General features: G+C 35.1%; 1 protein-coding gene across 1 annotated transcript; it reads left to right on the forward strand.

Annotated features, from left to right (window-relative positions):
* Nucleotides 1-7,562: 7,562 nt before the first annotated feature.
* Nucleotides 7,563-11,447, forward strand: LOC128217148 (fibropellin-1-like). Its single transcript, XM_052924076.1, has 5 exons — nucleotides 7,563-7,802; nucleotides 8,030-8,283; nucleotides 8,467-9,406; nucleotides 9,785-9,879; nucleotides 10,272-11,447. Exons 1-5 carry the CDS (start codon nucleotides 7,749-7,751, stop codon nucleotides 10,420-10,422), a joined length of 1,494 nt encoding a protein of 497 aa, XP_052780036.1. The 5' UTR covers nucleotides 7,563-7,748; the 3' UTR covers nucleotides 10,423-11,447.
* Nucleotides 11,448-13,502: the final 2,055 nt, after the last annotated feature.

Consider the following 13,502-nt stretch of genomic DNA (forward strand, 5'->3'; position numbering starts at 1 on the left):
AATCACCATTTTGGCGGCTTGGAAAATAAAAAAGTAAGACTTCAATATTGCGTATCTATAACGTATGCACAAGCTAACAAAAATTACAAAGAAAATTGCTTGTTTTCAATTGTTTTGGTGTCTGTCTTTCATTGTACGTATATATAACCCTGATTCATCAGAATTATGATTATGATATATTCTATAACATATTTAAATATATTTCAGAACGTTCTTCTTAAATATTGCAAAAAAATATTGTGATTTATTCCAGAACAATTTGATGGTCTAAATATATCTAAAAAGTTTCAAATGAGTTATATAGATTGTTCATCTATAGACTATTTGTACAGCGATAATTTATGCAAGATGCACCAACATCTCTTTCGAACAGTCTCTCCTCTTGCAGACGACGCCAGGCGAACGCCGTTTATGAGCAGTTCGGCGGCTGGAATTACTATCTATTCCTTCAGTTTCAAGCATGTTTGACGACCGCATGAGTACAGGAAACCGCCTGTTTATGCAAGACATATGCAAGGAAATCTCAGTTATTGGTACTTCAATAATTTATTTGGATTTGTTGGTTTGACGTTTAGCATGTTTCCAGAATATTTTACGGTTCAACGGATATCGTTAAGACGGACTACACATCGATATATGCATAACTAAGATATCCATTACAAAAGAATGTGTCTGTTGGAAGGGAGCTGGGTGTTGAAAGGGTGTTTGTGTCCAGAAAAGAAAATGTAAACATATTACCAACCATGATTCTTATATTAAAGAGGTGTGAGAAGTTGGCGCGTAGCTCGTAGAATGATTCCATCCAAATATAAAAGAATTGGCTCAACATAAACAATATTGGTTATTAGTAAAATCTAACAATTTGTATGTTCATCAGATGGTCAATCTACGATCTACGATCCAGTTCTATCAAATGTCCATGTTATTTTCATTGGTAGAGCTACGACCGAGGTAAACCATAATATTACATATATGCTCGATTTCCGTCGAAATAATGAGCAAACATACAAACTAAAATAACTTAATGCATGATAATTGTTTTAATGTAAATTAATTCAGACACCAGCAAGCATATGTCTTTCAAATGATATTAAAACAACATAGGGTCACCAGGCAACACACTTTCAGATACAGCTAATGCAGCTATCAGAGAACCTTACTTTTTTGTGGGTCTAAGTCCGTAAAATAATATAAATTTCGAAATGTCAAATCGTGATTCAACTTACTCGACTGAGTTGAAAATGTTCAAAAATCATTCTTATTTTACAGTTATATATTTTTTTCGGAAGCCCATACTTGTGTGATGAAATGACGTCAGAAACTCGTCTATTTACAGTTATATATTTTTTGTGAAGCCAACGTGTTTCTGCTTCCTGTACTGTAAGTTATTTTAGTTCGTTTTGTCAGGAACTTGCTTAGTTAGAGTTATATTATTTTGTAGAGACCAATGTCTTTTCCCTTCATGCATTGTTTTAGTTATCTTAGTTCGTTTCCAATTGTTCAGTTTTGCAATACCTGGAATGTCCGATTGTTGCTTACATATTGTTCCCCGAACGATTCTTAAGTAAACGAAGGGGGTATAAAAACCAAGTTAGTTCTTAGGTTTTGACCACATAATTATGAGCTAAGTTTCGATACTTCGAGCAATATATTTTTGCTGAATAGTATGATTTTATCCAATACTTGCCTTATAAGGTTTCCATATCATCAATAAGTGTTGCATATTAAACATTCTTTACCAATAGTTAAACAACGACTTTTATAACAAACAAAAAGCGAGGAAATATTTAACATTGCAACCAATTTCCATGTGTATCAAATGGTCGATCTACGACCTACGATCCAGGTAACCCATAGGTTCATGTTGTTATAAATGGTTGGAGAAGTAGTAGAAATTGTCCATTGTATCGCAACTGTTGTGCTGTCATATTTGGTTGATGATTATGGCTGATCTTAATGTATTTGCATATTTTTATTAGATTGGTATTAAGTCATTTTTTACAACTACGGTAAGAAATCATAAACACATATGTTATAGTTGAAAGTCAGCAATGTGTGTTTATAAATAATATATGGTGATAATCTTTTATTATCGTCAAGAGTCCATCTAACTTTGATTACCCCCACTATCATTGTACACTCATAATAGTGTTGATGTCATACAATTGAATTAAGGTTCGTCTATTTAGTTTTTTTAAACATTTCTCTTCATACTGCAAATATTCAAGATCTTAAGGCCCGGTCACCTTGCGACGAAACATATTGACAATCGCTAAGAAGTTTAAGAGGCTTAGGTCGCTTTAATGTATCAGATCGGTCGCAAAACGAAATCGATCTCAACCAGTTCGTTAATCATGCACAAAGGACTGACTGACTGACTCTTTTGCAACATTTTGGCGACATATAAGTGAGCAGTGGTGATGTGGTGACCGTTCGGCGCTTCATCGGCGACTGGTTGCAGATCGTTGCAAAGTAGTTTCCATTTCCAAACGTGCGCCGAGCATTCACCGTTGATATTGCAATATGAAACCTTTTGTAAAAAATACCTGTCTGCGTATTACAGCAGCATTTTGGTCACATTTAGTTACAGAGTTCTCACCAACGTTTTTTGCATTATCACATTTATTTCCACTGATAATTGATGTACGTAAAGGCAAGTAAACAAAACACTGTCTGTTCACCATCATGAAAGCAACGGAAGCATTTTTGTTTAATTTTTGCACACGTAAAAATGGTTCTTATTCAGCAACAACCAGTCGCAAGAAATTCGCTGACTGTATTCAACGATCGGTATCAAACCTTGAGGTAAAAGTGTTCCTACACGGTACTTCATTCTCCGATTGATAAATATGGCAATTTAATACAAATAACAAATGAAATATAAATTTTATTCACATGCGTACAAATAAAAAGGCACAGTTGCACCACGGAAGTGTCGCCATTTTAATTTCTTGTACAACCGATAAGTAAGAAAGAAAGCACCCTGTCAAACTTGCTCAAATTACCAGTGAGTCGGACTCCATCCTGAAAGGCGTACCACAAGGATCAATATTAGGGCCTTTAGTTTTCAATGTCTTCCTAAACGGCATCTTCTATTTTATCAATAATGCAGCTTTGTATAATTATGCAGATGACAATACTCTTTCTGTGTGTGATATAAATCCTGATGTTGTTAAGACCACTCTTGAAGACGAAAGTAACGTTTTGTTAAACTGGTTTACTTCCAATCAAATGCAGGCTCACCCTGACAAATTTCAGGCAATTTCATTTGGCTCAAGGTCTGTTAAAGAAATAAAACAATTCAATACATTTAATCACACCATTGTTTTGAAGAGCAAGTGCAAACTTTTGGGTGTTGAAGTAGATAGTTTATTAAATTTTGATGCCCAGATTTCTAAAATGTGCAAAAAAGCTGCTAAGCTTTAATTCTGTTATCAGATCCAATTTCAACTACTGTCCTGTCGTTTGGCATTTTTGTAGCAAGACCAACACAAAAAATGGAAAAGATTCAATACAGAGCTTTAAAAATTGTTTTTAATGATTACACCTCAACTTACGAATATCTTCTTCATAGAATTCAATTGCCAACATTAAATTTGAGCAGGGTAAGATACATTGCTGTTGAAACTTACAAATGTTTGTATGGTATCTCACCAGAATATGTTCACAACCTTGTAACATTTAAGGCATGTAATTTTAATCTGAGATATGAAACTGTGTAGACGTTCTATCAGTAAGAACTACTAAATATGGAAAAACTCTTTCCGCTTTGAGGCCAGTCAGGTATGGAACAGCCTCCCAAAGGAAAAAAGGGTCTCCCAAAGCTACTTGGAATTTTAAAGGCTGATCTGTACCTGGACAGGTCCCTCTTGTAAATGTTCAATTTGTCAATAATACCATTTTTTCCTTTAAAAAATTAGAAGAAATTGAGAACTATAAGATGTTTCACTGAATATCTGTTATCCTTTGTTTTAACGGAAAAGGGAGTTTTGTTTTCAATGGGATGGCTTACACCCACTGGACAAGACATGACATTCAAATACTAGCAAAGATTTCAGCGGACTTCTTTGACAACTAACAACTTATTAAATTAAATTACATTGGCTAATATATAATTATGATTGTTCAAATTTATATAACATCTGTCGAAAATATACCACTACTTGTGTTTTTCTTTCGGCAAGTTTTTTGTTTAGGTGTTACGACTTTATTTGTTCAATTAACATTCTTTTACAGTGATAGGTGTAATATCAAAATAACATTAAACATATCATACCTCCTCTAAGCATCACTTTCAAAGGATTTTTTCTATCATGCTAGATTAATTATATGTTGTTTTTTTACAAACTACACATCGATGTGCAAAGCTGTTATTCCCTGTAATAGTTTGCTACTTACAATTTTGCTACTTCAATGTATATCACTACCCTTTAAGTTATACTTTTGAAACAACTAACCATTTTACAGTGGTATATCAACTAGTGGAACCGTGCGCGTGTGGACTGGCCGTACAGCCGTTAAAACTTGTTGGTGTTATCACTGTTCTTGATGCTCTAATCCTATTTTCCTATTTGTATTTGTATGCTTACTCCAGTATGTGTTCATTTTAACATATATACTCTTATTTCCAGGTCACAAGCTCATTGTTATTTTATTTGATATGTTATGTATGTCTGTTATTCATGTCGGAAAATAGCTCATTGAGCTAAAGTTTCTTGTTAACACATACCCGACTTTAAATAAAGATTCTTGTATCTTGTATCTGGTATCTTGTAAGTGATGGAGCTGGCGTTTAGTAGACGTGTTCTATAGTTGTTAAAATAACTTGCAATCGAGGCAAATCTTTTTCAGAGAAAAAATAAGAAACTTCTGACCCAATGGAAAAGATAAAAAAACTCATGATGTTGCGTGTATTGTATATGGTACTTCTAATAAATATATGAATAGTTTTAGTTTTTATATGGGTTTTATTAGACGCTATAAGGTATTATTAATCGGATGATAGTATTCAAAGATAATTTAAATTAAACAATTGAAAAGATGAATATTATCATCCGATTAACTATGTTTACTTTTAAGAGATATGTAATTTTAACACTGACGAAATATATAAATATTAATTTTTAGAAATATTTTCACAAAAATGAACAAGCTTCTCACAATCGGCATTGTTGTTTTGTGTTGGAAATCTTCAAAAGTAAGACTACTTTTTTGTTCTTGTGTTCTGTATTGTGGTATATATGAAAGCATTTAAGTAATATTTGCAATGGCTCTATGAAATAATATTAAAGATTTTTATCCATCAGAGAACATAAACGAACTGTGCATATGGCAGAGCATCGTTTCGTTTAGAGAATGAGGATATCCCTACCCCCCCCCCCCACCCAACCCCAGCCTACCTTCTCCCATCCACTTAGTGTGCACAATAATGTTCATATATAACACAACTATGGTAATGATCATCACGAAATTATGATCGGTTATGTTGTCATAAATCGTAGATTTTCGACTTCACCTTAAAGGTAAGCCGCACAAAATGCGACAGTAAACCTTGTTGCTCCTCCGGGACTTTTACCCCATTACTCACGTCTCCGGATTACGAGTGCACGTGCTTACCGGGCATCCTCTCGCAAAACAACGCGGACATCGATGAATGTTCAATGTCGCCCGGCGTCTGTAACAACGGTAGCATTATGTAGGGAAATGACTGAAGATGTTTAATGAATTATTTATACTGGCCCAGGTATCCAAAGTTTTCTATATGCTTATACAGTTATACCTCATCTAAAACTGCAGGGCCAAGACCGTTGGTAATTTGTTTGTAGCCTCATGTAGTGCATAGTAACTAACTACATCTAAAGTTACCTTTTTTACAACTTATTTCAAACGACAACTGTCAGGCCGACAAACAAAGATCGAATGAATATTTTAGCGCGGAAATATTTGCACCAAAACTATCGCAAAATAAAGCAACCAATCAGAATTGATACAATATTGATAACTACCGGAAGTGACTACCTGTAAACTTTGACATATTCGAGGTTAATAATTAAATATTTTAAAGTTAACATTTAACATTTAAGTTTGCAAAAATTCCGGATTTGCAAACTTAATCCGGATGCTGTTAATACTGGCCCAGGGATCCAAAGTTTTCTATATGCTTATACATTTATATCTCATCTAATACTGCAAGGCCAAGACCTTTGATAATTGGTATGTAGCCTCATGTAGTGCTTAGTAACTTACTACATCCATAGCAACCAGTGACTTTCATAGCTGTTAATGACTTCCTTATCAACAACTAACTTTAAAATCTTCTTCAGCAAGCAGATAAATACTGAGCATCAAATTACTTACTTTGTATTCAATATCATTCACAAACTAATCGACAACCACTTAATTCCTGGGCAAGCTTAAACAACCTTAATAACCACTGAATTGTTGATCATTAAAGTAGGTGAGCGACATAGGGCCATTTTGTCACTCTTTGTTTTGTTATATGAAAGTTGAGCTATCGCGTCAAAGAAACATTTCACAACAAGAATCAAACTCATCGCAGTATCGAATGTTACATTTAAATATGTACCAATTTTATTAATATAAACATAACAATAGATTATGGGGACTTGAATGTTGGAAAAAGTCAAGTATGAGACGTTTATATGCTTAAGCTTTACTCCATCCAGGAGAGATTATAAGTATTATCTGCAAGCAGTTGTACTTGATGTAAGCATAAGACTGAAGTTTAAGTAAACTTTTAATAACACACTTGACAGCTGTTTGTCGCAGCATCGAACACTGAAACGATGTTGAAACTACAACAGTTTAACATGTACTAATGGTGACATTGCAAATTTTGTATTATGTTCTTTTCAAAAGATGCTTTAATATTTTTTGACAAGATTTTCTCAACAAATACAGTCGAAACCCATAGGCTGGAACTTGCTTGGCTTAATTTCCTCATTGGCATGAACTGGATGTAATGACTGATTTCTTTATACTGAAACTTTATACTGAAAGCATTCCCGCTTTGCTCGAATTCCCCAATGCTCGAAGTACGTACGCCTGTACCTCGAGCCAACGGGGTTTCGATTGTTTGATAAATATTTTGACATTTTCATTTCCCATTTAAATTTGCAATAGTTTGCTCTTTTGCTTTTCTTTAAACATTCTATTATAAGAAGTTTATGGAGACTTGGAAATTTTATTAGTAAAACATGTTCATAAGCTTGAGCCATTCAGGAGGGTTTAGAAGTCTTATGTGCAAGTATTTATTCTTAATGCAAGCATAAGGCTAAAGTTTAAGTAGTTTTTGATAACATATTTGGCAGTTGCTTTAAGGTTGAAAGCGTCTACAACACTTTCGTATCAACTCAGTCAAACAATAACATATTATTGCAAATTTGAAATTATGATTTTACCATTGAACCATTTGAAGGTTTTCAAGTTGTAAGTTTCAAGACAATATCACTTTCACTTAGTAAACAAACACTCGAGAAAATCAAGGCATTGCCGGTTTCAGCACTTGAAAAAATCATGATGTTGTGTATATGGCATGAAACTAGACATAAATATGTGAATAATGTTATTGTTATACTGACTTAACATACGCTATTCGATGGTTTGATCTTGAATTATCTGTGTACATTATGATTTGATAAACTATGTTTACATTTGAGTGATATGTTAAACAAAAACGATATGAAAGGATATTCATTTTTGAAAATGTTTGCACAAAAAGTATCAAAATGTACAGGCTCCTCACCATCGGCATAGTTCTTTTGTGTTGGAATTCTTCAAAGGTAGGACTATTTATTCATTGTTATTGTGTTCGATTTGGTGTATAAGTCGGCATGTTAGCATTAATATTAAATGACATTACTGTGCCTATGGCCGAGTTTCGTTACGTAAAGAGCAGGTGGCTATCCCTACGTTATCTCGCTACCCCCCCCCCCCTCTCCCCCCCAATTCAATTCTTTGCTCGGTGAAAATTATATAATCATCGATTTTCAAATTAACTTTAATTTAGGTAACCTGTACCATTTGCGATAATAAACCCTGTGGCTCCGGTGGCACTTGTACCCCACTACTCACGTCTCCTGGTTACGAATGCACGTGCTTCTCGGGTTTCTTATCGCCAAACTGCGCGGACCTCAATGAATGTTCAATGGCGTCTGGCATCTGCAACAACGGAAGTTGCGTCAACACACCAGGAAGTTACCACTGTGCATGTTTCAAAGGCTTTACCGGAACTCACTGTAACTTTATGATGGAGGCTTGTGGGTATGTTTGCTATTTCCCATTTGAAACATTATACTGCCTGTTAGAGAACATGGTACTAACGTAAGCCATATATTGCTCAACGGTATATCAAGGTCAGTGTTCTTATGGCACACATGTATTTTCTGTATATGACTTTGTTTGAACTATCAACGACATGAAAGTTGCATCACTATCTTTCACCAGATCGTCACCATGCAAAAATGGGGGTTCGTGTTCGGTGACGTCAGATGGCGGCCACGTGTGCAAGTGTCACGTGGGGTTCAACCCATCCACGGACTGCGATGATAGCGGCGAGTGTAACATGGTTTCCGGCCATAATCTATGTAATAACGGAACCTGCGTGAACACTCAAGGCAGCTTCTATTGTTCTTGTAACGCCGGGTTCCAGGGGAAGTTTTGTCGCGACGACGTCGACGAATGTTTGGATCAGTCCTGTCCTATATGTGTGAATACCCCTGGGTCGTATTCGTGTCAATGTACTGTTGGATATACTGGGCACGACTGCCAGAATGACGTAGATCAATGCGCGTCTAACCCTTGTCTTCATGGTTCTTGTGTAAACACACAGGTATATTTCAAATGTAACTGCAATAATGGATTTAACGGCTCTCTTTGCGACAATGACGTCTCACAGTGCTTGTCTAGTGCATGCCTGCACGGCAGCTGTCAAAATATGTCAGGCAAGTTTGTATGCGTTTGCAATAACGGATGGGATGGCGCGCATTGCGATGATGACGTCAACGAGTGTTTATCTCAGCCGCCCATCTGCGCTCATGGAAAGTGCATGAACACAAAGGGGTCGTATTCGTGCCAGTGTGACAACGGTTTCCATGGAAACACATGTCAAAATGATGTTAACGAATGTGACTCTCGTTCTTGTGGAAACGGGTCGTGTTTAAACACTGATGGGTCTTACAGCTGTAACTGCTCTTCGGGCTATTACGGTGTGCGCTGTGAAATGGATATTAACGAATGTTATCACAATCCTTGCAATAGAGGTGTTTGTATCAATAATGTTGGGTCGTTTCATTGTGACTGCCATGATGAAGCAACTGGAGAATTTTGTGAAAATACCATTAATCGGGGTGCACACACTCAAACTTCAAACTCTAAACAGCCCCAGGTCAGTTTGAAACAAGGCTACCATTGAAAATACATCTCCACAAATAAAGTTTGAAAATGAATAAAGAATTCTTTGGCTGATATAAACTGCATGCAATTTTTAACTTCATAATTTATTATTTTGTGCACATATTATGAGCTAAGTTTGATGACGTTTAACAATATATTTCTGCTGAAAGTATATTTTTCAATACCTTAGTTATGTTGTTTTATTAATACTTGTTGAATATCAAACAGTCTTCACAATTTTCAGCAAACGACTTTTATAACAGCCGATTACAAAAATACAAATTATAATTGATATAACCACAGTTTATACCAGTCCACCGGTAGTTTTAACAAATTAGAAAGAAATTATTTAACATTGCAAATCTTACAGAGCTGGGTGGCCGGTCATGCCTGGGTTTTCGCCGTTGTTGGGGCGGTTGTCCTGCTGGTACCTGTCACCATCTTGGCGGCTGTGAAAATTAAAAGGTAAGACTTGAAACAAGTGTAGTTTAAGTTCACAAAATCCCTTTCCTATCAATTTGGTTTCTTTCACAAAAGTACAGAAACATTGTGTATTTACTATATCTGCTTAAGCTAACTTATAACTTCTCAGAATATAGTGTCTTCAATTGTTTGGTGTCTGCCTTCTATTTCCGTTTAAATAACACTGGTTCAGCACAGTTATGCTTAGGATTTATTCTAAAATCAGAATTTAATATTGCAAACAATAAATTATTCCAGAACATATTTTTATCTACATGCATTAAATACCATTTTCGAATAAGTTTCTATATATGGTTTATCTATAGACTTTCTGAATAGCAATAATTAATCCAAGATGCACAAACAACTCTCTCGAACAATCTCTCCGCTTGTAGACGACGTCAGGCGAACCCCGTTTATGAAGAGTTCGGGCGGCCGGGTGACAGTTCTATGCCCTTAGTCTCAAGCACGTTCGACTCCCGCATGGGTACAGAGAACCTCGTGTACATGCAAGACATATGCGAGGGAATCGACGACGAACTATAAGCTGTTTTAACCGTTTTGAATGAAATCACAGTTATTGACGCTTCAATAATTTATTTGGATATATTGGCTTGACGTTTAGCATGTTTCCAGAATAGTGATACGGCTCAACGAATATCGTTTAAACAGACTAAACATCGATATTCACAAAACTAAGATATCCTTTACAAAATAATGTGTATGTTGGAGGGGGTGTTTGTGTGCAGAAAAGAACAATTTACCAAACATTATACGTATATTCAAGAACTGTGAGAAGTTTGAGCGTTGCCCATAGAATGACGTCATCAAAAGATTAAAGAATTGGCTCGACCAATTAAATCAACATGAAAAATTTCATTGGTCATTAGAAAAAAACAACATAATATGTTAATCAGATGGTCGATCTACGATCTACAATCCAGTTCTACCATTTTTGTTATGTTATTTTCATTTGTCGAGCTACGAAATATGACCCACGTTAACCAAACTATGACCTACTATGTTAGATTTTAGTTGAAAAAATGAGTAAATATACAACCTGAAAAAAACTTTATGTGTGTTATTTGTTTTAATATTATTTAAATTTAGCAATCAGCAAACATATATTTTTCAAATGATATAAAAACAATATAGGGTCACCAGTCCACACACTTTAAAATGCGGTTAATGCAGCTATCAGGGTACCTAACCTTTAGGTGGGTCGGTGTCCGTAATATAAGTTAACGTTCGAAATGTCAAATCGTTATTCAATTTACTGGACTGAAATTAAAACGTTCAAAAATATTTATTTTTATTATTTTAGTTACAGCATTTCTAATTAATTGAAATGATGCGATCTATAATCAGGTGACCTTGGTCATTTTAAAACATTTCGCCTGGTTGTTTTTTTATAAAATATCTGCATACCTGTAAGATAAAATAAAACGTCAGGAACTCGTCTATTTAGAGTTATATTATTTTTTCTGAAACCAACGTGTTTCTCCTTCCGGTATTTTAATTATTTTAGTTCGTTTCCAAATGTCCAGTTTTACAATACCTGGTATGTCCGATTGGTGCTTTCATATATACGTCAATTATAAGCCCCTCAATGTACGTATGACCGTTTTACCTTGTGTTTCTTTATTACGTATTCTGGAACTGCAAGCATTTGAGTGAAAAATGAGCTCAGTTTCAAATTTTGTAAATGTTTTTGCCCTAGTTCTCATATAAAAGTTCCATCAATTTATCAGCAGTTTCTAGCTGATAAGTATACTTTTTTACCTGCTACATGCCTTATACGGTTTCGATAAGATTTAATCAATAAGAGTGTTGAATATCATCACGTCTCTACCAGGAGTAAGACCACGACCTTTAGAACAAACGAAAACATAAAAAACGTTACAAAGAATAAATGACAAAACCACTCAAAAGTTAGACCAGTCCTTTTTGAAACTTCAATAAAGAAGACATAACATAAATATATAACCTTGCAAATTTAACATAGCTCGGTTGCAGGTCATGCTTAGGTTTTTGGACGGATGGCGGTTGTCCTGCTAGTACCTGTCTCCATATTGGCGGCTGTGAAAATAAAAAAGTAAGATATAATTAAATGTGTTGCTGCTATTGTTTTCGTTTACATAACAAGATAAACATCGCGAATCTATAACATATGCAAACGCTTACAAAGTACTTACAAAAATATTGTTATTTCAATTGTTTGCGGAAGCTGTCTTCTTTATATTGTTACATTCAAATTATGTTCGTGATCTTTTCTATAACATTTTAGATCTCTTTTTATAATATATTCAAGTTTTTGAGTTGAGCTTGAACATTGTTATGTTTTTTGCAGAACTTTTCATATACTGCAACACATTATTATTGTTCATTCCAAAACATTTTATAATTTACAATGCAAGAGTTTCAAATGATTTTCTATACCCGCGTTGGTGTAGAGAACCTAATGTACCTTGACTTTAATGACGTTAGCCCGGGAACCTTCGAGCTGTTAACTGCTGTTTTGGGTACTTTAAGTAGTACAAGCTATTAAGACAGGTTGGTTTGACGTTTAGCATATTTCTAGAATAGAGTTTCTGCTAAACGGATAGTGTTAAAACGTGATAGACAACGATACTCGCAAACTTATTCAGATAATGCTTAAAACTACGGTAACACATCATGAATGCATCTGTTAAATTTAAAATATATTAAATTGTATGAGTAAATCGTATATTGTAGTGTTCTCTGATGATAATATCAAATTGTATTTCAATACCATCTCGAGTCAATCTGACCATGATTATCCTATTATCAGTTTTCATTCATAATAAACTGATGTCATAAAATGGAATTGACGTTCGGCTTTTTTTCTTTAGTTAAAGCTATTTTTCTTAATACTGCTATATGAATATCTTAAGGCTCGGTTACACCAACATAGCGGCCACAATTCGACCTCTTCTCGACGTTTTAAGTTTGAATTGTTTTGCCTAAGCCTCTACAATATTTCAGAGCGGTCGGAAAACGATATCGGTCGCCACTAGTCTTTTGAGCATACACGAAACATGGTTGTGGCCGATTTGATCTCTAAATGGTGACAATGGATCTCTTCAAGCGTTTAATCTTTCTTCCGAAGATTGGATTGGATTGTGATGCCATCGGTTTCAGCAAGACAACGTTTCGACTCTTTCAACATTGTGGCGACCTATCTGATTGATCAGTGATGTGGCGATGACTGGCCGATGCATTAACGGGGACTGTTTGCCGACCATTGTTTGGTGGTTTCCAAGCGTGCGCCGATCATTCGCCATTACGTTTGCAATGTGTCATTTTCTATTAAAAAAAGACCTATTTGCGCATAACAATATCATTTTGTCAGTTCATATCAACGATTTGTTTTATTTTACACTCATCATTATTGTGTGTGAATGCAAGTAAAAAGTATGTACACAATTATTGAAGCAACTTCTGTCCTTTTATTGAGTCTTCGCATGCGTATAAAGTGCAACTGTTCTTCTCTAAGCATAAAAAGCAGGATAAAGTCCCGCAAACGCTTATAAAAGATGCACCCGCTTGTGGTACAACAATTCCACAAATCTTATAAAACCGTGCAGTTGAAGCAAATTTTCGTT

Source organism: Mya arenaria, chromosome 14 (genome assembly GCF_026914265.1).
Source record: "Mya arenaria isolate MELC-2E11 chromosome 14, ASM2691426v1".
Classification (NCBI taxonomy): domain Eukaryota; kingdom Metazoa; phylum Mollusca; class Bivalvia; order Myida; family Myidae; genus Mya; species Mya arenaria.